Raw genomic sequence first — 27,768 nt, forward strand, 5'->3', positions numbered from 1 at the left:
TTAATAGATTTGTTACTGACTGTTTAAAGAAATTTGTGGGGTCGGTAAAGTCCATAGAAGGCGAGGCGGAGCCGAGCCTTCTATGGACTTTACCGACCCCACAAATTTCTTTAAACAGTCAGTAACAAACCTAATAAGTGTTTTGTTTTGTCGAGGACCTAAAGTTTGATATGTAAACAAACGTTTGTGTTGAAAATCAGTTCAAATAACGTCACGTCCGCCATGTTGCGCTATAAATTTTGACGCTTGCCTTTTAAAGAAATTTGTAAGGCAGCCACGTGACGCGTTTCATCCAATGACGTCGCGACATTCTAGTCCGAGGCAAAACAAAAGGAAATGTAAGGCATGACTGTTATAATTATTTGAAAAAAAAAATTAAAAGACTAGATTTCGAATTTTTTACATGAAATTTTTACAAAACAAAAAACAAGTAATGATATATTTGACAATAAAATAAGCATTTGTTCAGTTTCCATAGTGACTATGAATTATGACAACACAAAATAAAATCAATGAAAATGAAAACTATGGTTTATGTACATATAGTTTAAGTTTTGTTATGCTAACCCTATCCACCCAGGGTAAATAAAGTCACCAATGTCTCCACCTCTAAAGGTGGTAGAAAATGACGACCCAGGTGTGTAGAGATGTTTATAGTATACAACAGTACCACGTGACATCCATCCCGCCCACCATCCGAACGTCCCTGACGACATGATCACGTGATGACATAACGATAGTATCGCCATGTCTATGAATGGAAGATTGTTCTCCAAGAAATAAATATTCTCTTCCTTCCCAAGTTTTCCGCGTAACCAGTTGATATCATTCGAAGCAGCAATAAAGAAAACACGTTGGTTTGGGAACTTATTCCTGAAATATGCCATAGCATTCAAATAATAGGTCTCATTTGGCGTGACGTAACCGAATTCTTTGGCAGCTTTCCATAAATAATCACCACGTCTTGAATGTAAACCGACGACTACGTCATCCGAGGAATCTGCATATCCCATTTCAGAGAGTACATGTAATAATTTATCACTTGCTTCTTCCCGAATTTCTGCATTGAACGTAAACATTTCCCTTATTTCTTCTTCATATTTTGTCCAATATTTCCAAGACTGGAAATACCCATGGAAATACACTTCCTTTTTTTCGGTTAAATTCGTGAATTTGTCGTCATATGAGCACGACCATCTCTCGATTTCCCGCTCTTTAATCTTGTCACAATCTTGTCGTCTGCTGTTTTGTTCCTGAGATTCGTACTCCGGTAAATAGAAATATCTACTCAGTTCAAAATTCTCCGGAAGAATAGGATACAAATTCTTAGATTTTGATATGATGTGGAGAAATGCGTATTTAAACATGAGATTCCCAAGTCTGCCATTGAAAACCATACAAGCAACGGGCTTAGTTTCCGGAGTTGTCAACTGTGGAGAAAAATCTTTGTATTTCTTTTGTCCATTTATGGAATGTACAGATGTAGGGTGTAATATCTCTAGAAACACCGAGTTTGAATTATTCCTGTTTTGATATTGTAAGATAGAAATGCGCTGCATTAAAAAACATGCTGTCATGAAAAGAAGCAACAATGCCCCTGAAAAAAAAAAAAACCCAAATATAAACATTGTTACATGTATGTTGTGTAGACTGAATAAGCAATCATAAAAAATCATATTGTCTGGAAAGAAGCAGGCTAAATTTATACCTCTAAGCATGCGAGAAAATATGACACGAAATCATGTATGCGTACAGTAACAAAATTAATATATATAGTGCATAGGCGTCGGAACCCCCACTTTTTTTTTTTTTTTTTGCAAAGTTAGACCTAACCATTAGGCACATAGCATCATAGAGGGTTCAGCTCCCACTTTTTCTTGCAGCAAAGATAATTGTTCCTAAATTTACCTTGAAAAGATTTGAATTATTGAGAAGTTGGAGTCATAGGCATACTAGCCCCCCCCCTCCCCCCACGGATAAGGTTTGTTTTTTTTTTTGGTAGGTAAGAATTTTTTTTGGAAAGTATATGTATCCCCCCCCCCCCCCCCCCCCCAATTGGTGCAAGGGGCGGGATGCAAATTGAAGTTTTCATATATTTTGTATTACAAATGCCATATACTTATGGTAACATCACGATATAATAAGCAATTACCGATAAATGCGTAACCAAATAAAAAGTTTTTGATGCAATCTTAAAGGGTTTTGAAATACATGTCTTGGGTAAAAGTTCAGACTGCCAAGATCGAAACGGGTGAAAACAATTAAAGGTTATTGCTTACATTGTCAATTATTTTAAAAAAAAACCCCAGTTATAATTTAAATATTAAATGGATATGGAAATAGTTTTCGTAATGAACACAGCTAGCTACACATATCCATGCATATTAACTCTTAATTGGTCATAATGTGTATCCGGTATATATATACATATGTACGTTCATTTGTACATTAATCCAATTCCACTGATCCCATTACACCTGTACTTGAAGACTGAAGAGATAAACCACAAAATTCTTAAACTGTTTGAAGTAAATTTTTAAACTATAATGAACGAAATGGATGAATTCTTTAATAAATGTATTTAATGTGTTTAAAAGCGGAAGAATTATCAATGGTGGTGACAAAATCAACTCCACTAAGAAATAGCTTTAAACATGGCCTATTGTACATCCTTGGTCAAGTTCTGTATCCGGTATGGTTGAGTGTACACAATCAAGATCACTGACCCCATTGCACAAGTTGTATATATACATGTATACTGATACATGGAAACCAGAAAGGATGTCGGTTGTATATATACTTTAAGTCAAGGTTTTATCAAAAAGAAAGTAGAAAAAAACTTACCTAGTTTGGACTTAGTAAATTTGATCATTACTTCACCCTTTTGCGGTGATTTAAGAGACTATTTCTGTGTTTTATTGACTTTGATTTATCTTTATATGAAGCTGATAACATTGTAGATAGGGGTGTTTGGGGGATGATAATAAATCATGGGGTGCAATCGATTGTTTATAATGGTAGAGTGATTAGTAAATTGTCTTGTGATCTGACTGAGGTTTATCTCTCTCAGAGAGAGAGAGAGAGAGAGAGAGAGAGAGAGAGAGAGATAGAGATTTTTTCGATCTTATTATGACTGATAAACAATCAGGCATATTAAGAAAAAGATATTTCTGTTTACAAATAGCTATTTTGCGTATAAGTTTAAAACAAGTATTCTACTTCGAGGATACTGATTTGAACAAAAGCAATATATGACATTCAATTTGTAAATAAAACTGAAGTCAAACGTTACAATTTTAATTAAAAAAATGTCCCCATTGCTTCAACCTGTAGCTTTGCATTGAAATTAAAATCTAACATTATTACTTTATTTTGGTTATTCTCTGTTCAAAAAAGGTATAATCGTAAATTATGATTAACACGATATTAGATGTTTAACATAATTTCAATTTAAAGTTACTATAAGATATGAATATTTCAAACTCTTTGGTAACTTTCATATAAATACATTTGATAGACCAATCCACACTTTACAAAAGTTATGTCCCTTTGCTTTTGTGAAAAACTCATATGTTTCTCACAGAAGCCTTTGTAGTTTAGAGGTTTGTAACTTGGTCATTTGACAATAAAATTCCGTTTCCGTTATGTATTTTGATTGCTTCAGGATGGGGCAACTTACACATTAAAGGAATAAATTCAATTCAAAGTGATTTTATCACAGGACGCCCAGATATTTGGTAGCATAAAGAAGGAAAAAGGTTTTTCCCTTTTGACCTTTGGGTTGACCCCGCAAAGGGAAACAACTTTTGCAAAGCGTGGATTGGACTATTTAAGAGACAACAATAATGCTTCAGTGATCTTATTCAATTTATTTTCAAAAGGTGAATAAATAAATCGTAAAATCATCAAAATGCGTCAGACAAAAGTTTTACTTTTATTTATTGCAATAATTATGTCAAAAATAGTAAGTTTTTCTCAGAAATGAAAAATTTTGACTTTAAATTTCATATTTTTTAAAGATTAATTTATCTAAATAATACTTTTGAAAAAATTCTTAATTAATTTACTTTTACTAGTTATATCTTCATTGTATCTATTTAATTTTTCAGAAAAAAATCTAAAGCAAATATGTTTGCTTGATTGTTTGTTTTGTTTTCTTTTTTGACTATTGAATTTTTTTGTAATTGAATTCTTACGAATTATGCTAATAGTAAGAGACTTTATGGTTGAAACATTTCAGATTTCTAACACCTACAAAACGATATATCTATTGAGATTAATATTAAAAGTTTTAAAGATTTAACTTAAAAATTTAATCTCAATTTGATATATCCATATATACATGTACTTCAATTATTAGCTTTTCTTTTTTACTCTAAGAGATGGCCATGACCGCCGAGACTTTAACCGGTTGAAGTTTTTTTTTTAAATCAAAAATTTAATTTTAAATCTATTTATTTCAATTAAGGAGGCTGGATAGTCAACAAATTAACCATCGAATCTACATTGAATTTTAAGATATGCTTTGTTTCGCTATATACTGTTATCTAATAAAGAAAAAAATCCATACATTTTACTTTTTGATTTTTGGTATATATTTTTTTACACTACTTAGAACTGTCCTTCTAAAGTAGATCGATACAGGCTAAAAAATGTAATGATTATCGAACCCTCTTTATATTATTTAGTCTTCAAATCAAAACAAGATTTCTAAGTGTTAGCCTTTCAGCATGAAGCTCTGATGAATTAAGGCGGCTCAATGAAAAAAAAATGATTACAGAGAAAACCAGAATTGCGCTATAATTTTAGATTTAAAAAAAATTTGTCATCAATTATTTTTTTTAGAAAGGAAAACATAAATATTATAGATTTAAACTTGGACATATTTTTCTAAAACCTTTTAAACAAAGCTCTTAATATTCTAAAGGAGCTTAATGAATGAAGTATATAAATGGCGGCTAATGGCCACGGCTAATGGCCACGGCCGTCCAGCTGTCATAAACTCGGGTTCAGCCGGACGACAGTGAAATAAGGATGCAGGATTTTGTAGTTACATTACTGCCTTTATACATCCAACTTAAACAGGACATGTTGTTCACACATCAAACCAAACACAAGCAGCAAAGTCCTGCATCCGGTTAGGCATGCGCAGTGAAGATTTGTAGTTACACTGCTGGCTAACATTCAAAATTGAACAGGACATGCTGTTCACAGATCAAACCAAATACAAGCATCAATGTCCGCCATCCGGTTAGGAATGGACAGTACACATCCACTGTTCATCGGATCGGTTCTTGGAGGTGGCAGGCGGTTGTGTTGGTATCGTGATCGGCAAATATGGGGAAGGATTTCAACGAGTTTAAGGATGAATTTAAATTGGATAAGTTGAAAATTAATAATGTAGAGCCAAGAACCTTCGTTCTTGGAAAAGTAAGTGCTACATATAGTTAGATTTTTAAAGAATGTCAATTAACAATAAATTTCATGTAACTAATCGAAAAAACTATTTATTTGGATAATACATAGTCGTATTGAAAAAAAAAAGTTTTCAAAAGTGGTCTGTTAAAACGAGATATTATTACAAAATTATTACAATCTCAAGTAAAAGGTGTCTCTTCACTTCTTTGAAAACGTCACATATGATCGATTTTGTGCATTAAAAGAATTAAAGCTCTAAATAATGGAATTTATGCCCTAATCAATTGGATTATTGTTCAGATTATTTTTTAATTTTTTTTTTAGAATTGTTGTTAAAGCAAACCAGTTGCATTGAAATTTCATATACAGCAAAAGAATATTAATTCAGAACAAACAGATTTTTATCTTGTGATAACACCATTTCAATATTTAAGATTTAAATAGCAAATTTATCATTTTAAAACATATCGACAAATTTGAAAGTCATTAAATTAGAAACCAATTAAAAATTTTGTTGCGAGAATAAATTAAATAAACATTACACGCGTAGTTGAAACTTTTCAACCGTAACCCAAACATATTTTTTACCATGAAACACACTATCGAAATAATAACATAACCGAAAAACACCGATTATAATCGACAAACACATAACTCTTAACATTACCGACAAACACATAGTGTAACCGGCAAACTTATAATATAACAGACAAACGCATATGATATAACCGACAAACAATTAATATAACCGACAAACACAGAGTATAACCGATAGAAAAACGTTAAATATAATCGACAAACACATAATAGAACCGAAAACTGCTTAATATTAACGACGCACACAGAATACCGGTATAACCACGAAAATTATATAATATACAGAATATAACAACGAAAATTACATATTATAATCGACAAACACAGAGTTTAACCGAAAAACATCGAAATTAACCGGCAAATAGAAAACATATAACCGGTAATCATTGTTTATACATGTAATTATTGTGTAAATATTTTTTTTTATCTCTTCAGCTAGTTCCAACGTTCTTCTACCCTATCTGGACACTGATATGGGCGATATATCACTCCCTGAACCTAATCCTGATGCCCTACTACAGGATCGATCTGGCGCCCTACTCCGAGCCCTGGCCCTTCTACCTGTCCAACTGGGTGTACACCGTGCTGACTGTGGGGGCGGTCAGTGACTGCGTGGCAACCCTCTACGTGTTCATCAAAAAACAGTCTCTACTGGTCCCAGTTCCCGGTAAATTACCAACACTTTTCCAGTTTTAAGATTTAACGTAAATACAGTATCCCGTTTATAAGAATATACACCAGTAAAAAAGTTATCTTGGATGTTAATTAATTCGTGAGAAAAACACAGTCCACAACAAACAATATACTAGTATAGTGATTCCACGATATTTGCCCTGTCTAACAGTCATTTTGTGCATGAGGTTTATGGTATTATAACATGCTCTTTGTAGGCGGCTTGGTGAGCACCCCCTGGTATCTACAGGTCGTGTGGGTCCTGTACAACATCACCAACACCTCCACCCTCACAATGCTGATCCTCCTCGGAAGTCTGGTCACTGTCGGTGAGTAGCTTCGTTAAAGGATTTCTCCATTCTATATTTCTTTAGCGTTGGTCAGTTAATTAATGCAAATTGTTCAAAATATCATGCGAGGTGGATTTTTGCTATTTGAAATAAAGTAGTGTTATTTTTTTTTACCAGAATGTTTTACAAGCATACATTGTCAATCAAAATATATAAATTGAATAGGAAAATGAAGACATGCCATTCCTATTTTATCTCGAAACCTTCTATCTTTTCAGTCTTTTTTACACGTTTGTATTTTTAACAGCTAAGGTATAAATTCTAACAATTCTTTACTTTTACATTTAATAGAAACCGATGCCGCCAGTATCCTTGTTCAGATCTTCAGCGCGTTCTACGTCATCGGCAACATCCTGGTCGGCTCCAAGGAAACCAGACTTCTCCACGTCTACCAACCCGTGGCCTTCCTGTTTGTCTACACCTTCTTCTTCAACATGATATACAGCCTTGCTAACGAGCGCCCGGTATACCCGAACATGGATTGGTTCAAAGCGCCCGGGTTCGGGGTTCTGTGGCTGTTTGGCCTCGTTTTTGTGATTGTTCCCTTGGTACACCTCTTGGTGTTTGGTCTCTACTGGCTCAGAGAGATCATCGACGAAAAATGCTGCAAGAAAGGGCCAACAGATCTTGTTTAAAACATGGATCAATATTTCTTTCACAAACAGCATTTTTAAAACAATTTATTGGGCACAAAAGCTGCTGTATAAACCAAGGAGAAAAGAAATTCTGTTTAACTTGGTTGCCATCATTATTTACAAAAATAATACAATTGACGGCAGAATTGGTAGAAAATGATGCAGTCGTGCAGTGATCCCCAAAACAATTACAGTATCTATATCACACAAAAAACCCTGTAAAGTTGTAAATTGACTTTTATTCGCCAAGTCTCTACTTTGCGAAACTACCAGAAATAGAATTTGTCGCAAATTAATATTTTTGCGAAACATTCTATAATGCACCTTGAATCCATGCCATAAACACCAGAGAGCTGATTTGCAGCGGGATACATTTGCAGTAGGGAGGTTTGCGAATAAAAGTTGGTTTTCAATACATGTTTAGTGCTATTTTTAATATTTTATATAATTTATTTACAAGTGTTATGATTTTATTTGTCTTACATCATGGTTACATTGTACATGTATTATAAAAAAAATATAAGGTTAACATCTTAAAAAGGAATTGTTCAAAACTACTGTTGTTAAAGTTTTTGTTAAAAGTTCTCAAATATTTCCTTTATCTTTTGCATCTGTTAATAACCGAATCGATGTCTTTTCTCCTTCCGTTATGACAATTACTAGTATATCTGATTCCTTCTGACTTATAAGAAATTTTAACCAGAACTGATTTTTAAGAAATGCTTTAGTTGGATTCTTTTAGTATGTAGAAGATTAGAAATACAACGATCTTCGTTGGTTTGTGGAAGTAATGTAAACCATTCATTTTTATTAAATTTTAAACAATTAAATTCATCTTTTTTAAATCTTGAAAGACGATTTTCTCTGAAGAGGTATTATATGCACAGGTAAGGCTATCATTGTTATAATGCACACAGTTTGGGATAAAGTTCGTTATATATCAAGCTTAAGTGAAAATGTATTTTACTTATAACGTAACTTTGTCTTTGGGTGACAAGCAGTAACACATTGTAGTTTGAAGTACTTAATTATGTATTAAACAATAATCACATATCTACAGACAGTCATCAAATTATCAATGGAATGTTTCCGCAATTTTTCTTGTTTTTTTTTTTTAGTTGAATTATCATTATCAAAAATATGACCTGCTGCTGAATAAAACTTGGAGCAACTTCAAACTGATTTTGATTTCTAAATAGCAAAATACAATCAAATCTATACGTCACGTAAGCTAATCAAGAATGTAATGTATTTCAATTCAGCGAGATTGAAAAGAACTCGTTATATGATCTAACAGAAGTCTTACAAAACATCCTTTTATGGTAACCAAATGCTGTAATCAGTATAAACGTTAAATCTTTCAAAATGAACGAGATATACATGATTCTCCCTTCCTATAACTTTTATTCAGATAGCTTCTCGTAGCCCCTCTAATCAAAACGTCGAACACTGACCGCCTTTGGAGAAGGTTTAAGATATTCTAGGAGTAATCATACGGTTTTGTCCTAAATCAAATTATACTTGAGTCTTCAAAGTGATTTTAAAAAGTCTTTTTCTCGAGAACAACTGTTAAGGCTTCTAACAACTTGCAGCTTGCTTTAATTCGTCGGGAAATTAGTAACATGATGGATTCTTTTCTCGCAGTCTTGTTGACATCAATCCTCGGCTAACACAAAAGGACTCGATGTAGGGAAATAAGATACGGCCTTCCTATTGGCCGGGATGTATTTTTTACGAAATGAAAAGTTAAAGGGGCTATTTGGTCGTGGCTTTTTTTTTTTTTTTTTAGACTATATCGATTTCATTTAAAAGAAGAGGTCTGTTTAAAAATAAAGAAAAATACCCAAATTTGAAAGATAAAATGAATAGATTTTTTCTTTTCTAAAGAGTTTACAGCTAAACAAATCATATCGTAAAAGTTGAGGCAGACCAGATAGTAAATTGTTTGACCATCCATGCAGCCTCTTTAAATTAATCTTGTATATTTTTCTCACATTCTTGATGTCAAACTCTAAAAAAAAAAAAACCCCCAAAAACATAGTCATCTACTGAGCCGCATTAGCTGATTCTGAATCCCGCTGAGGCTTTTACAATTTTCACTTAAATAAATACGAATTTATGAATTTTGTAGTCAAATATAGATAACAAATAATATCACGTTAATTTGAGTGTGAATATGGTCTATTTAGATTCAAATGATTTTTGAAAGAGATGTCAGTTTGTTATTGTCATTTTTCATGACATCTGAAGCACCATTGGAATCCATGGGTTCTCTATTCGTGCGTTTCGACGAAGCGACCAAAATTGTCCCATGCGTACCACATTAAATTGACAAGAACTAACAAACTGACTGCCATGTTAATATTATTTTACAGGTGTAATATATGTTTTGTACCATGAATTCAGGTTCACTTTACGTAGGTCACGTTTGAATTATAAAATCTTGATAACGACAAACACTCGAGTGTGTCTGTGTATAAAATAGTGGTCCTTGACATTAAGGCCAACATTAAACGGTAAGTCTTCAGTTATTTGTTTGCTTTGAAAATATATCTTATTCCCTATGATGTTGATAACAAAATGATGGGACATATGGTCTTAGAATTAGGATATGTACACTTAGGAGCATTGGCAAAATGTCTACAAGCTACGAATGTAGTCAGAATGTTGAACTTAAACATCACTGAAGTAAATCCAGCATATCGGTAGAGGACTTGATATTTTTATGGTTACAAAAAGCTTACAAAGTGTTTTTTCTCATTACATTATGTAGTTTTTCTCCATTACTTTTCAAAAAATATGAAATCGAAAGTACAGACACTAAAATCACACGTTTATTGCGTATCAGGCTTGTACGTTGACTTTGCAGTAAAATCTTTTCAGCTGATGGAAAAACGCCGAATTCTAAAGAGTAGAAATACCGGTATGTATTTGCATGTTGACCACACCGAGACTCAAACTTACAACCCTCATGTTAAAAACGCTGAGCTGCTTTTTCAAATCAGCCTTAAAGTCAACTTATTCAAAAGTGATTGAAAGAAAATACATGTTTACGAGGAGCCTATACATTGTTTTACATCTTTTCCCGTAAAATAAAATAAACTTTATCGGTATTTGTGGTGCATGGTGTTCCTGGACATTGTGTGTATATGTGCAAACACTGATCTCATTAGTGACATATCGGTAACTTTATATCAAACAATATGTTGACATTATTTGAAATGAACAATAATACAGTCATTATAGATTGGTCATGATCATATGCTATGTCAAATATTTTTTTTGGTCAATTGGTGTTAAATATTTTTTCAATACCAGATAACTCTGTTCTATGCATCAGTACTTTGAAAGGAAGCATCAATGATTTTCACGTATTTGTGGTGTGCATGTGAATCTGAAAGTTTATTGTGCATTTTTTCTCATCAAACATGTCTAATGCCATTTTTAGGATGTGTATATATTTTCAAAATTTCCTGGCATAATTTCATCTGAAAATCACTACAGTACTATCAGTATGGCATCTGGTGGAAAACCCATAGTTGACGTAAGGAAAGGGAAGAGGAGACAGTTCTTTTAGAGGAAGGCGAGCGAAAACGACTGAAAACGCAGACAAAAAAAAGGCATGGAGCAGTTTTTGACATTTCTTAAGAAATATAGTTCCCAAGAACAAAAGGCATGGTCAATGATTGAAGAAATCTTAGTTGATATAGATGAAAATATAGACCAGAAGAATTTTAAAGACTCGGAGCTTTTCATTCTTTTCAAAACAATGTATCGAGATTGGTATACAGGACATACTAAAGACCTGAATGACATGGATTTTTATGATATATTTGATTTATGAAATATCAATTATTTACGCAAAAATATGAAAGACCTGAAAATTTGAGCTGACCTTATTTTTTAAAAATTAATACTTTTGAGAACCTCAAGCAATTAAATAAGCATGACTCTCTTCATAAACTGAAGTGTAGATAAGATTTAGGAAAAAAATTATCCGGCTTAATTTTTACCCTTGAAATTGTCATGTTTCTACAGGATGAGCTTACAATGTATGATCTCTAATGTACATTTTGAAAAATCCATTTCTATTTTATTATTAAGTCATATGAAGTAATGCATTTAGTTTTAATTCAATACAATGCAACAAAAAATAGGAAAGATTTGAAATACATAATCTTCAAGAGAATAATGATAAGTTGAACTTTGTATTAGAATACAAAAAATTCAATGTGTTCTCCTATACTTCATTCTATGGCAATGGTCATACAATTACCTCTAGAAATGCTAACGAACTCGATTCTTAATAATAAAAGTAAAATGTTTAACTTCCAAACGTGTTGCTGAAAATATATTAAAATTTACCAAAATATTAGTTAACCAACTCGTTATTTTCTTTTCTTTGATGTGTTTTATGTAAACACTCAATAAGGATTCATACAACAATTATATATATATATTTTGCAGCCCATTTGACGCTTGCTTTCTTGTTAATCTTTTTATGTACACACTGCTTAAATGTCATGATTTACTCGATCAATAGCTGTTTGATAATTGATTTCCTTGCATCTGTACTTACTGTGTTAATCCTTCATTGTGTTATTCCATTGTTCATTATATATAATTTTGAATTGTTAATTATAGTCAATTGGAATCAGACGTTCGGTGCTGATGCATACCAAACTCACGTAAAAGTATATTTCATGTAAAGTCTATATAAAAGTCTGAAAACTAAAACGCATGTTGGCTTGTTGGAGGTTATATGAGACTGGGTCCAACAACAAGAGAATAAGATCAAGGTTGGCCCAGTATTAGCCCGTGCAGGAGAAAGTGCCCTAATATATACATCCTATTTATAGCTTGCATTTATGCCAATGTTATTATTAAAAGAGTGACACCATTTACATTTTATTCGTTCAAAGAATTAACTTATTTTTCCCAGTGAACATTATGAAAATTATTCAAAGAATATAGAAAAACAAGTTATTAGCATTTGTCGATGCAACTGTTCTTTTTAAAAATTATTGGAAATTTCTTCAGCACAATAATTTTATAAATGTATAAGTGCAGTCACGTATAGTAAATTGCTTAATAAACGCGAGGAATCAATATCAAAGACTGTGCCGGATAATCATGCCAGTCCTAAGGTGGCAGTTTTGCACCCGCTTAAGATGCAGTTTCGGAAAAATCCATATATACCACAGAATATATTATTGTCTAGAGAGTTTAGCGCCACATTTGTTTTTAGTGTGTTTTATCAAACAGTCAAGATATTTATCTTTAAAAATAAATATATAATATGAAATGATAATTCCTTTAGAAGAAATGATTCTCCTACAGGAAATATCGACAATCATGTAGGATTTTTTCAAAATCCTAGAGGAATTATATTTCCTATAGAAAAATGGTCTTTCCTGAAGAAATTTAATTCAGACAGGTAGTTTTCCTATTGGAATTTAAGATCTCCTATCGGCTTTGATCAAATCCAGTCAGAATTGAAATTCCTATAGGAAGTTCTTGTATTCCAATAGGAAATTTCAGATTTTTTATAGGAGCACTTTTTTTCTATGGAAAAATCATTTTCCCGCTGGAATTTCTTTTTTAAAGGTAAATATCTCACTTCACTGGTAAGATACAATAATAACAAAGGTGGTTATAAACTCTTTAAGCAATGGTCAATCATATTTAATTCCTTCGATATACGCAGCTTACACAGGTGCAAAAATGCCGCCTTAGCACTAGAATAATTATCCATCATATTATTCTGCGTAATATCGCGACAGTTTTCAGTTTTCATATTAATTAATACCAAAAAATGGTGCTTGCGTTTCTTTATTATTGCGATTTTATGCAAAGCAGCGGAATTGCAGAATTAAGTACCCGCGTAGAATAAGGAATGTACAGTAGTCTTCTTTTTCTACGAGTTCTTTTGACGTTTTTATATTCTTGCGATTTTTTGAAAAGCAATGGAATTGCGGAATTAAAAACTTGCGTAGAATAAGAAATTTATAATAGTCTTCTTTTTCTACGAGTTCTTTTGACGTTTATATATTCTTGCGATTTTTTGAAAAGCAATGGAATTGCGGAATTAAAAACTTGCGTAGAATAAGAAATTTATAATAGTCTTCTTTTCCTACGAGTTCTTTTGGCGTTTCAAAATTTACTTACTTGCAGTAGATATATTTAAGTATATGTCTAAAGAAAAAATGATATTTCTTTAATGTGAAAAATTATAAGTGTCCATGCTCCATACGGTAATCGTAAGGCGAAAGTACTGTTCCTATGGATATCCCAAGTTGCGATCAGCAACCTGTCTTAAAGCAAATTTGTACGTAAGATCTACGACTGGTCCATCAAACGTCCGTTTGTCATATGTTACACTCTCAGTCACCTTAATACGGTTTTTAACGCTACGATCAGCAAGGAGAGCCAAGAGTTACAATACACGGATCACACACACGATCTCCAAACATATACGATTAGTTTTGACTGAGGCTTTCCTTAAGTCATCGGCAGGAATATTCAATTTTTATTCTAACCATGAAATCGCCGAGAACATTTGATTCAATAGTCTTGAATTTAATTATTTTGATAACGTTTCCTTGCCATCATATCACCTAGAAAATAAAAATGTTTTTAAAACTTTTTTTGCTCGGTTTCAAAGTGTACTAAAGAAAAAAAATTCTCAAATACACTGACAGAGTCAGCTACTGTGGACACTGTCGAATTCGTATAGGCTCAGTTTTTATGGATTTAGTGGACCCCCTCCCTTCCTCAAATTAAAGACCTTAAAGAATTAGGAAAAAACGTATTAATTTATCGAACAACAATTTTGACGAAATCATGAAAGTGTTAAAATTGAAATTCGTCAAAAAGTGATGCTACAAATAATACTGATTTCGTAGTATAGAAATTCGAATTTCATCGTCTTAAAAAAACAAATGTTGTTTTTATTACCATTCAATTTTTTTGCATTTTTATCGTCATCAGGAGCAGCAGATACATGATTTTTAAGCAACTCCTACATGCGTGGATTAGAGTGAAATCGAAAACCAAAATCTACATTTATTCAGTAAAGTTTTAACCCAAAGAGACACCACGTGGTTCGAAGGAGGAGTGTAAATAAAAACAAAAGCTAACGTATTTACTATATATAAAATTAAGGAAAAGGACACTGTTGAGTACGTATTTCCTATTTCATTTCTTTTAAATTCGAAAAATTGAACTTGCAAATATATAAATATGGGATTGCAATGTCTATCCCTACAGACAATGAAATATTTCAAAACAAAGCATTAAACTTGTTCGAGTCTGTTTAATAATTGAATGTGAAATTATACAAAACAGTGTCGGAAAAAAACATTATTAGATTATGGCTATTCAGAAAAAAAATATTCTCTCAGTCTGTGAAACGTCCATTACTATACTTCGTCAATCAATACTATACGTCTAGAATATATCTGTTCAGACGGCAAAGTAAATCTTTTCTATAGCAATATTTACAATTCGTCTTTACCGGGCGTTTCCACTGGTTGGTAGAATCTGCCGGAAAAAAGAATGACGTCGTTTACCGAATCACGGATAAAGAAAAGGAAAGGATGGTTTGCTCTGAACTCTTGTGTTATATGATTAGAGGTACTTGTCACAAGAAATGTAATAGCTCCTGCTTCTGACCCTTCTTCGTTCATCTCCACGAATGCTTTATGAAACAATTCGCTGATGTAGACATTTTTGCTTTTGTCCATTCCGGAAAAGTCCGCCTTATTCTCGTCAAAAGCAGACGACATCCCCATAGCAGATAAATAGGGCCTCAAATTAAACTCACTTTCCATTTTGAACTTTGGAAGATACACCTCGACCTCGTTCTCCTCGAGATTACTGATGATGTCATTGAGAAGATGTTCAGACAGCTTCTTTTCCAGATCATTTAGTCCATCCACAGCCATTGGTAGAAGAACGAGCATGCTTAGTTTATCACCTTGGTATGGAATGTCTAGGGCCTTTATTTGCATTTCGGGTAAATGGCAGAATCTAAAATAATCCATCTGATACATCATGTCAGTCATGAAATTATCCTTTTTGTTTCGAAATTCCATTTTTTGAGTTTCCTCGGATTGAAATTGACTTTTCCAGTTCCCTTTGAAGTAGATGGCGTTGATGAGAACCATGACTGTTAAGGCATCTAGTGCATCAGCTGGAACCAGATTCTGGATTTTACTTTCTGTTTGTTGACTAACCCAAGAATTTATTTTCGAACTCGCTACTGCTGACTGAGAGAAATCCATTGATTCTGTTGCAGCCTTGAAATGCTTTTCACATTCTTTCATAAATGTCTCTTCAGGCTTAAGCATCATGCTTTGATAGATCCTATTTGCTGTTTTAAGGGTAACATCACCAGTTTCCTTTGACAAATACTCCAGGTAACCCCCAAAAGCTGAGTGGATATCCTTTGCCATTTTGTCAAAATGAAGAACTTCATTCATTTCTTTTAGAGTTTGTGTTCTTGCTCCCAAGTGGACCATGGCTAAAGCAGTGGAAATGCTAAAAGGCGAATAGAAAACGTTCGATGCCTGTGGTAACTGTTTCAAAAGACTCAACATGACAGCCTTGTTGGCATCGCCAAATGCACTTGCGGTCTCTTTATTTCTAAAGGGTTGACCAGTCGTCATTACTGTGTATATACCAACACAAACAAAAAGTAACACAATAAACAAGATATTAGTCTGTAACATCTTTTCAGTTCTTTTTTATGTCAAGTTTCACCTGAAATGATTGAAAATGCATGCAATCTATTACCGTTATTAACAAAATAGCATTTAAGCAGCATGGCGTTTTTAAAATCAAAGTGAAACGTGAATTAGTAGGAAATTATGCAGGAATATTACTTTTAAATTAGAATGCTTGTTGATAATTCTTTAACGTCCCTTCAATTTTTTTACAGTTTGAATTTATGTTTGTTTATAGAAAAGAAAGGAAAAAGTATAAACGGCTTGCTTTAGTTTATCTGGATTTTTCTTATTAACATATAGAGTTTTATGTATGCAAGATTTGAATCAAATCTTATGATAAATATTTGCATGAAACAATTTTCTCCAATTGCACAATGACATTGCAAAGGGTTGGGTAAACCCCAGTGTAACTTCCGGGTCACTTGGATATCTGGGTTGGTCACTTACAGATATAAGAATATACTACGGTAACCGGCATGTCTCAAATAACATTTGATATAGCTAACTGTTAGTTTAAATTAGTTTACTGTGATTTAAAAAGTCACGGTAGGTTTATCTGGATCATATTTCATCACAAACCACAAACATGATCATTGTAGTATTATTAAATTGCAAGAGAAAAAAAAACAAAACGATATAATACATGATTGTTTGTGGGTTTGTTTTGTTTTGGAGGTCATGGGTAGGGGGTCATAATTTGGTAGAAAAATATTTAACTGAAATCTGCCTTATATACATAGATTAAACAGAAACAAAACAAAATATATTGAATTTAAGTATTGAGAAGACCATTGCCCCACCTCACACCAGAGTCCACGCTTAGCTAGGGGCAATACATGACAGTATTTACATACGTGAGGAGCCTAGCTAGGGGCAATCAAAACAGTACATATATTAACATACCTGAGGAATCGTCAAGTTATACATGCACTTAGTTCGTCCGCTTTATTTCCATATGAGCAGTAGAGATGTTACGCTTTTTTAAATAAGATAATATGACAATCGCTGAACATTTAAATTTTAAAACACAATTCCTTTTAACAAAGTATTCTTTCATTACTTTAGTCTTCGGTAGGAATATTCATATTTCATTCTTACAATAAAGTCGTCTAGACCATTTGAACCAAGAGATTTGAATTTCACAATGTTGATAAAGTTCTTTTGCTAGCTTATTGTTTAAAGAATAAAGATGTTTTTAAAAAAATTATTTGCCGAGTGTCAAAGAATACTTATTTCTCATGTACATTGATAGAGTCAGCTAATGCGGTGTCATTCGATTTAGTATTGGCTCAAGTTTTCATTTATTTGTTTTTTTAGTGGACACCCCCTCTCTCAAAATTTACAAATATCTATTAATGTTTACATTCAATGTATATTTCCCCATATGAAATTGGAAATCTCCTACTTTCAATTTCCCGTAAACACACTTGGGCCACATATTTGTAGTCAACGTTTAAACTCATTGCGCTACGCTGTAAGGTAACAAATATGAGAAAAAAAAATCATACAATTATATAGTACGTCACATTACACAGGTAACTATACCAATTTATACTGGTTATAATTATAACTCGTTATAACAATATATTAAATCGCTATAACTAGACATTAACTCGTAATACTGTGATGACGAGATTTGAACTCGTAATCATGAAATGATTAAATCGTTGTAACGATTACCAGCTATTATCGTGCTGAATCGTTTTGATGAGACACTTACTCGTAATAACGATATCATTTCTTTATAACGACATATTTATTAATCGTAAAAACGAGATTAGTGACTCATTATAAACAGTGGGACGGACAACTTCGGAATGGACATTTTTCCGGCGTTGCGCACCCCTTTCCATTCACACTATCGACCAAAGTTTAGTACCAATTGGTGTTTTTTTTTTAATTCTAAATAAATTTATGGAAAAAATGAAACATTTTTAGATAGTTTTTTGTTTTAGATATTTGAACTTAAAAGTTCTAACCCCATGGGGTTTTAGCTTGGAAAAAATACCCCAGAGAAAACCCCATGCAAACCCCATGGGGTTTTGCAATAAATCCCATGGGGCAGAAAACCCCATGAAATAATGTGGGGTTTAAAAACCCACTTTTTTCTTAAATAACAGTTTAAGGTTTTTAATGCCATAAAATAGATGTCATGGGATTTATTATCCCACATATGCATGGGGTAATTTATTCCATTTGTTCATAATATAAAATTACTACATGTATTATATTTTACCTAACTATTAAAATACCAGTACTCACAGTGCAGACAGTATGGGGTGACGTTAACTAAACCAATCCAAGCAAATTAATCAGATTCTCAATGATAAGTTACTCGAGACTGATTTATTCATGTTTGCATTAGTTTAATGAGACTAGATTTTCTCTAGCTTTGAATTATAATCCGCAGATGTTGGTATTGTCTTCCAAAAATGCCTTTTTTTCAAATGACAAGAGTCAGCATCAGAGGTATGCTCTGTCATTCTTTAATGTGCCTAAAATATGTCATGAAAAGTATGTAAATTATGTTTAACAGGTAAAACTAATTCAAAATAAGTACTGCCCTGCTTATTGTAAAACTCTTAAAAATTTCACAGGTTGTAAATATTTTATAATATTGAACTGTGTAAAAAAAAAAACAAGTTATAATATTATTGTATGTACCAAAGTTATATGATCCACTAATCAAGACATAATTCACGGTTTATGCAATCACAAAGATTACATATAGTGTTTAAACTTCTGTTAATTATCACAGCATATTAAAACAGTCTTAAATCTATGGTCTTAATAATTCGAGAAAATTCGGTCCAAGAATAAATCTCGTTTTTTTTCATTATCTATCTTTTCACTTGGAAGTTATTAAAGAATACATACACCCCTGCGAATGTTATTGTCATTTAAATTTTAGACCACGTGGTTTTATTTGACCCTTTCAGTTTCGCAGTAAAAATCGTGCCTCATGTTTATAGTCTATTTCAAAGAATCTAGGTACTATAGTAGTCAAATATAAAATCTAGCCGTTTATTGATTTTAAACTTTATCTTCATTAATTGGTGGATAAAATGTGTTCTAGAAATAAATGTGTAAATACAAAAAATAGTTTTTGTCTCCAGTTGCAACAATTTACATGCTAAGTAGAGATCCCCCTGAGGATTAGTTTTCGATCCGCGCCTGACCTAGTAATAGCATCAATATTGAAACAGACTATACTATTTTATGCAGAATGTTCCTTGAAATCGGCTCAATATACTAAGTTTTTATGCAAAACAGACACCTATTATTCCTTTTAAAAACATGGAATTGCACTCCACAAGCATCAAACATGGATATGATTTTTTAACCACTCAACACGTGGTTGAACACGAACGATAACCCTGTTCTGAATATTATCGTTTAATATAAAAAAACCGCTAAATGGTTAAATAAGACATGATGTTAAAAGAATTTCATGTATTAACATAAACCAAAGTAGGATACGATATGATAAACGACCAGTACTTACGTATTTTGAGAATATTATACGAACACTTATACTTCCGCTCGAAATTTCACAGGAACTGAACAAATCTCGGTGAAGTCTCGTGAACTTTCATTCGAGCACCTCTGGATTTATTACATACTTAGCAACGATAAAGAAAACATTCCGAACACAATTGCAAGGGTGATGTAGACGTATAAATTAAAAATGAAACTGATTTGCAGTCAATGGAATTACCTTTAAAAATGGACAGAAGAAACACAAACTTAGCAATACTAAAGCCTGTCCTGAGTTATTGCTTCCATCGCTTTTTGATGATTTTTAATAAAAATACACATACCTTTGAAAGAAGTACAGATGATATCGATGAAATGTAAAATATCCAAGATATCTTCATTGACAAATTATCCCTTTTCACTCATAAAGGTTTACAGGAACGAAAACAAGTTTCTTACGGAGATTTATAATGGAAAATGTTTACATCTTTTCTCCATTCGGAATTATTCGGGATACCTCGCGCAATTTTTCAACGTTATCATCCGGGCTTATTAATGGCTGATGCAATGCAAAATCTCCGTAGACTTTCAATTTTGGATTGTGTATTGAAACCTGAAGCGGCAGAGGGGGCGTTTCAAAACAGGTAATCTGGACATTTTTCATATTAGTGGATGAACGTAGTTTGAGCACAAAGGTATTAACTATTATTGAAATATCAAGCAAAAAGTGGTGGAAGCAAAAACTCGGGACAGAGTATAGTACCAAGTACCAAGTGATGGAGTTGAAAAACGGATGTCAAAATAGTTACAGACAATTCGGGACAATGATATTTCGATTAGAGCAGTATTTCGTGAAATTATACAAGAATAATGCAGTTTAATGAACTCGAAAATCCTATGAGTAATTAAACATCATGAACACCGTATAATTATATAAATTATTCATCTAACTATAAACATGATGAATTTAGTGTCAATCGAGGGGGGGGGGGGGGGTGAACAACAATATTAAATGCAGTATTAATAATAAAAGTGTGCAAAATGTAATATGTCATTATACTAATAGTAAACCAATACGAATTTCTAAATTTAAGAGGATGTTAAGGTGGTTATCAAGGTATACATGTACAATAATACTTTTCGACAGATAGTTCAGCTTTTGTACATGTGAGTTCTCATGGGGGGGGGGGGGGGTTCTTGGTGAAAGTCGCGTTGATTTGTTTTCTTTTCCTTAGAGTGTTTAAGTGTAAGAGTATAAATTTTGTTAGAATTTCCAGGAGCTGTTTTGGATAAATAAAAAACAGTAAACCATGGCTATAGAAGAGGCAAGTGTAAGAATCAGTTCGTTTAAATATACTGTAGCAGACTCTCACAATATTGATTTTTTAAAAATTAATTCATAGCATGAATACCGGTAAATGCCTCTTATCTTTTTCTTTCCCACTCTTCTCATTGTATAAGACTTATCTCAAGCATGCAAAACTGGAATTTTGTTTAAAACCGAATTTCCCATTTGAATCAATTTGGCAAATATATATTGGCTAACCTTTATACAAAATAGACAAGTGCTTGAAATACATAGTCATGGAGAACAAATCATGCAGTCTTTGGAATGATCTTTAAGCTTAATCATGAGAATACTTGGAGTGATTTCCACACCGGCAATAATAATTGAGTCTACGGTCGACAAAAAGGCATCACAATCTAAGTCAAAGAATGAGGCCCATTGCACATTTGTATTGTTAAATATATATTCACACGATTTCATAATAAACTGAACAAGACCAAGCCCTGTGTATATCACTGTCCAAATTTCAACACATGTGTATATTTACATTTTCCCGCGTTTTGATAGCAATAGCGGGAAAATGTTGTTTTAATGACCACATGTTTATGAGTTATATGTATTGTATTGGTCAGAAATTGACCAATAGAAAAAGGTTTTCAATGGTGGCAAAGAACAGGTTTTAGAGGGTGGGTCACTTCTAGCCGCCGTTTCAAGCGAGTGACATCAAAATGGACGCGGACGACATTCAAAGAAAAATAAACCTGACAATTAAAGAAGCAAACAACGAAATATTGAGCCAGTTTTCGAGTATTCTGGACAGTCTTTGTCTACAGTGCAGAGAAATATTAACGAAAACCAGAAAGTTATTGCGGAGAGGCAAGAAGCTAAAATAAAACAAGTCTTTGCAGATGGATATAAATTTAAAAACGCGGGAATGAAGAGCAGTACAAACATAACGCGAAAGTGATGGCGACAATTAAGGAAGCGAATGAAGAAATGGAAGAGAACCGCATCCAGGAAGCGAGACAGAAGATATCGGAAGGTTATAACTTAATAAAACAGAGACAAAAACTCATAAAATTAGCAGATTCTTCAGCCGCCGGGTGAAGAGCAGTAGACGAATATGTAAAAAACCCAATAGCTTCAGACTCAGAAGACGAAAAACACGGGAAAAATAAAGGCCCTATCCGTCCACTACATCCAACGAGTCAAAATCATCTAATGGTCCAACGGTTGTATGAAGATTCGGACAGTGCTACAGATGTCACAAGAAATGACTCTGGAGAAAAGATTGCACAGAGAAGATAGATGAAAAGATAAGTAGATTTGCATTTGCATGTTCAGAAAGTAATCAATCGAGCGAAACAGAGGTACGGACAGGTAAATCACCGGTAGGTAGACTGAGAAGTAATCTGGGTCAGTGGCGTTCGATTGAAGCGAGCAGGTATGTGTTGAGTGTTATTGAATTTGGCTAAAGTTTGCCGTTTACTATTATTTACTATTCCAAGTTCTGTAGAGATTAAAAACAATAAATCTGCTATAGACAATGACAGGTTTGTGTCGTCAGAGATAGAAAAGTTGGTAAAGAAGGGCTGTGTGCAGGAAGCTATAGGAAAACCTAAAGTGGTCAATCCATTGACAGTAGCAGGTAAAAAATTAAAACAGAGATTGGTTTTATTTGCAAGGCATGTTAATTCACATTTGTTTAAGAAGAAACACAAGTATGAAGACGCGAGTACATCGCGAGAGTTGTTCCAGATGGGGGATTATTTGTTTTCATTTGATTTGAAAAGCGCTTACCATCACATTATGATAAATCAAGTGGATAGAAAATACTTGGGTTTTAAGTGGAAAGAAAAATATTATGTTTTCAATGTTCTACCATTTGGTCTTAGTACCGCTGGATACATTTTTACAAAAGTTTTACGTGAAGTGGTCAAATTTTGGAGATCAAAAGGTCACAAAGTTGTCATTTATTTAGATGATGGCATAGGAGGTTCTCAAACTTTTGAGAGTGCGGAAATTCTTAGTTCAGAAATACAGGCAGACTTAAATGCTTTTGGTTTTATTTTGGCTGATGATAAATATGTCAGTGGAAACCTACGCGGGAGATAGTTTGGTTAGGGTTAGTATGGAACACAGAAATTAACAAAATATCGGTGTCTAATCCCAGAATTCAGAAACTTAAAGGAAATATTCAAAACATTTTGGAAGGCTATACAGCAGTTTTCAATTGGTTTGATGTTCGTTCCATTGCATCAGTGGTTGGACAGATTATTTCAACACAGACTATGTTTAGTGATATGGTTAGGTTATGAACAAGATACTTGTATTATTGCATACTAGTAAGATCCAGTTGGAATTCTTATATTATGTTGAGTCAGGAGGCGAGGCGGTGGATGAGCTTCAGTTTTGGGTAAATAAATTAGAAAGAATGAATTAAAACATCCTCATTTGAGTCAGATGACTGATACAGAGATCAGACAAATCGCATTGTTCTGTGATGCTTCAGATTCAAGTTATGGAGGTCATTTGACTTTATGTTCAAAGGATGAACAGCAGGAATTTGAATGGTATGGTATTTGGAATGAGCGGGAAAGCATTCAGAGTTCCACTTGGAGGGAGCTGGAAACGGTTAGGAGAATATTGAATAACTCTGTAGATTTAGTGATAAACAACTCAGTTGAGGTGAATTCAGATAATCAAAATGTGCCACACATATTGAAGGTGGGTAGTAAGAAAAAGGCTTTGCAAGACATTACCATGTCAGTGCATAGTCTGTGTGACGAGAAAATTATTCATTTGAATTGCATTTGGTTGCCTAGAGCGAAAAATACAAAAGCAGACCCTTTGAGAATGAGTGATTGCTATGACTGGTCAATTAAACAGGTAGTATATGAATATTTTGATGAAGCATGGGGCAAGCACACATGTGACAGATTTGCTTCTAGTTATAACAATAAATGTGAAGTTTTCAATTCAAAATACGACTGTGCTAATACCATGCAGTGGAATTGACGCATTTGCGCAGGTATGGTCAAATAGTGTTAACTGGGTTGTACCACCACCTAGGTAGATACGAAAAGTGGTTTGAAAAATTGAACAGGAAAAATGTAAATGTACTCTAGTAATACCACAATGGAAATCTGCCCCGCTTTGGCCAATATTTGTCAAGGAAGGTAGTTTTAAATGGTATGTGAAAAATGTAGTTAAGCTTAAAAATGTAGATGCTGAATGCAAAGGAAAGAGAAATAATGGAATATTTGGGAAAATATGACTTTTGTTTGATATGCTTTTCCTAAAAATTGAATTTTGATTTCGTAAGATTAGGATTACAGGAGAGAGTACGGAATGTAGCACTGGACAGATGAGTTTAACCTGGCAGTAATTTGGACGACCTTTGCCCCTACATGAGTGTTCTTATTTTATCAAGTAAAAGTGACAACACCAATAGGACATATTTCAACTCTTTCAAAAGATGGGAAAATTTTATGAAGTCACAAGGACACAATGCCTCTGCCGGCGAATCCGATTCATGTCGCATTATATCTAACACATCTTTTAGAAAATGGTGCAACGCATTATCCGGTAAATTCGGCTGTGTATGCGATTAAATGAGCGCATGAAAGTGTGGGTTTACCAGACCCGACCAAGAATTCTTATGTTTCATCTATACAGGAGGCAGCGAGGAGAAGAACGTCAAAATCTGTTAATAGAAAGGAACCAATAACAAAGGATGTGTTAATAGAGTTATGTGAAAATTTCTTGGATTCAACGGATTTGTTAAATGTTAGAAACCTCACGATGATTTTGTTTAGTTTTGCAAGTTTTTTACGATTCGACAAACTTAGTTTAGTTCTCTATGTTTTAATGATGTGTTAGTTAACGAAGATCACCTGGTTATTTTTATAAGGAAAAGCAAAACAGACCAATACCGTCAAGGAAACGAAATTTCGATATCGAGATCGAGCACAGCGTCTTGTTAGGTAAATATGTGCCAAGGTATCTGGATCTTTTGGAAGACGTGGAAGAGAAACATTTTTCATATTCAAACCAATTTTAGGTCAAAGGGCATTTGTAAATTAATATATAAAAACAAGAAAAGTAGCTATTCTGCTGCCAGAAATAATATATTACCTTTAATTAAATCTGTTGTGGGGAATGTTAATATTGGGCTTCATTCGTTGAGGGCAGGCGGAGCGACTGTGGCTGCAAATTCAAGTGTGGACGAAACCCTTACCAAAGTAAAATTATTGCTGCAATAATGCCACAATATTGCGCCAATATTGCAGCAACACATTTTTGTTACCAGAAACCAGATTTTGAGACTAGTGAAATGTTGCCGCTAGCTGCAACAACTTCTGATAACATTTTGGCAATACTGCTTGAGTGTTGCCGCTAGCGGCAATAACTTCTGGCAACATTCTGGCAATACTATTAAAGTAATTTCTGTAAAAAATTATATTAAATGCACCTAGAATATTGCCACTAGCTGCAACGACTTCTGGTAATATTCTGGCTACACTCAGTATCATACTGCCCGAAATAATTTTCTGGTAACATCTACATGTATTTGATCATTTAAATCATCAACTAATTTATACATAATATATATTTCGATCTGGCAATACTGCTAGGCATCATATTTGATTTCTGTTTTAATTATAATTTAAGGAGAAGCCGAGCAGTGGAGGGGGGTTAAAAAATGTAGATATGATTTCAGTTATAACACCTTAAAATTTGCAAGAAGTTTACCACAAACTTTTCTTTTTCCTCTGATTTATTATGCTTACCGAACTTGCAAAAGCCTTATCAGAATTTAGACTTATAAAATTTTACACATTCAGCACAAGTCTAAAACTGTCAATTATTATTGCATGAATTGCTTTTGTATACATGTTTTCCCCAAAATAATAATAAGTCGAAAAAATTAAATCTAATAAATATTTTATGATTAAAGTCTTATTCTATTAAAGTCTCAATTAAAAAAAAATCCAGTGAGATTCCCTTCAATGGCATATAACTGTTATGCATGGTTAATTACGATGTTTCACTATAAAAGTTTGAATCACACCCCCCCCCCCCCACTCATGTTTTACGTGAATACCGACCTGTCTGTTCTTTTGTAACGGTATATTCTTATTTATTAAGTTAAAATATCAGTCTACTTAGATTTGAGTATCTAAACTGCTCGATGCATGTTGAATTAAGAATTTCCGTATGGTGTTTGTTTCCACTTTTACTTTCGTTTCAATGTTAAGTTACGCGCGCGCTGATTGGTCGATCAAATCGCTAGCCGCCAATTTTCACATTCGAAGTTGCCATGTTGTCTGCCATCGAGCCTCCTGCCATCACTGGAGATGGTAAAATGAATGAAATACGGGAATTATCTGTAAACAAGGTTAAAAAAATACACTGTCAATTGAGTGTTTATCTGTAAAAAAAATCAACGGCTGAACTGAGGACGAATCTGAGTGAACGAATGGAGTGTTGACATCCCCTGCACCATCTGCATGAGCACGTTTTTGAAAAAGTAAGTTTAGCAATCAAAATATATTCATTGAATGTCAGTTTAAACATGTTTGTTATAAGTTTATAAACCGAAAGACTGCGATCTACCATTATACCAATAGGTTCAACACTGTTTAAGAACCATGCGCGGATCTAGAATTTTATTCGGGGGTGGGGGGGGGTTCCGACGGTTATTTGAGTTTGCCAGGGGAAGGGGGTCCGAGGCATATTTGAAGGGGGAGGGGGTATGGACCCCCCCAAACCCCCCTTGAAACTGCTTAAAATCTGAAAACAATTGCCAATGTGCTTATATGAAATCCATTTATCTTCCTAGTGGCTAGGTTTGCCCTGGGTTACACAGACGTGAAGAAAACCATGAATAAAGCTGTCACCTAACTGATTAAATGAATAGTGCAACTGGCAACCAAAAAAGAATGATGACATAATTTGTTTAAGATTACGGGGAGGAACATATACACAACAGTGCCGAATTCCAATGTGGATATTGTTGTGATACTCTGATAGCTGTTTTTGTGATTGTTTATGTGTGAAATCAGAATGCCCATGAGACTGTCAAAAAAGGACATTTGGAATGCCTAGGACGAATGCTTTGATCAATCGTAATATAGCAAGTGGTTGTGCAGGACTTGTGAACTATATGGTTTGAGCTTTGCTTACGGTAAACAATGAACTTTTGTCCATATCCGTCTGTGTGCGTTGTGGCAATCCGTCTGTGCGCGTTCTGTCAATCAAATGCAATACATGTTATTCTGCAGCAATAAATTGTCACTGATTGGCTGGGTACTTTTAGTCAAGTTTCATCATGATTTGTTTATCATATTTGTGTTTATTGTATTTATAAAATGTGTTAAATTTAAAGATTATTAATTTTAACTGGTGTCTTTTAAAAGCATGTTGAAATTCCAGATTCAGGTCTCTAATATTATACATTATTTTTTTTATTCATTACTTATTTTGTGCATGTTACATTGCATAAAATAATTTTTTACTTCTTTATCATGTGTAATCACAAACTGTTTTTTAAGGTCTTCCGTTTCCAACGGAAGACCTTATAGTGATTGTAATGTTTC

The 27,768-nt window shown here is 33.5% G+C and overlaps 3 protein-coding genes and 1 pseudogene across 3 annotated transcripts; 2 read left to right on the forward strand and 2 right to left on the reverse strand.

Annotated features, from left to right (window-relative positions):
- Positions 1–331: 331 nt before the first annotated feature.
- LOC128158691 (galactoside alpha-(1,2)-fucosyltransferase 1-like) lies at positions 332–2,960 on the reverse strand. The gene is made up of 2 exons (XM_052821634.1): positions 2,845–2,960; positions 332–1,597 (listed from the first exon to the last, which is right to left on the reverse strand). Exons 1-2 carry the CDS (start codon positions 2,870–2,872, stop codon positions 558–560), a joined length of 1,068 nt encoding a protein of 355 aa, XP_052677594.1. The 5' UTR covers positions 2,873–2,960; the 3' UTR covers positions 332–557.
- Positions 2,961–5,231: 2,271 nt separating this feature from the next.
- LOC128158697 (uncharacterized) lies at positions 5,232–8,727 on the forward strand. The gene is made up of 4 exons (XM_052821640.1): positions 5,232–5,430; positions 6,451–6,682; positions 6,906–7,016; positions 7,329–8,727. Exons 1-4 carry the CDS (start codon positions 5,338–5,340, stop codon positions 7,670–7,672), a joined length of 780 nt encoding a protein of 259 aa, XP_052677600.1. The 5' UTR covers positions 5,232–5,337; the 3' UTR covers positions 7,673–8,727.
- Positions 8,728–14,991: 6,264 nt separating this feature from the next.
- On the reverse strand, positions 14,992–17,344 carry LOC128158687 (leukocyte elastase inhibitor-like). The gene is made up of 2 exons (XM_052821624.1): positions 17,305–17,344; positions 14,992–16,435 (listed from the first exon to the last, which is right to left on the reverse strand). The coding sequence occupies exon 2, from the start codon at positions 16,402–16,404 to the stop codon at positions 15,172–15,174; it is 1,233 nt and encodes a 410-aa protein (XP_052677584.1). The 5' UTR covers positions 16,405–16,435; positions 17,305–17,344; the 3' UTR covers positions 14,992–15,171.
- A 4,550-nt stretch (positions 17,345–21,894) lies between these two features.
- LOC128161049 (uncharacterized) lies at positions 21,895–27,073 on the forward strand (annotated as a pseudogene).
- Positions 27,074–27,768: the final 695 nt, after the last annotated feature.

The sequence above is a fragment of the Crassostrea angulata genome, chromosome 8 (genome assembly GCF_025612915.1).
Source record: "Crassostrea angulata isolate pt1a10 chromosome 8, ASM2561291v2, whole genome shotgun sequence".
NCBI lineage: Eukaryota > Metazoa > Mollusca > Bivalvia > Ostreida > Ostreidae > Magallana > Magallana angulata.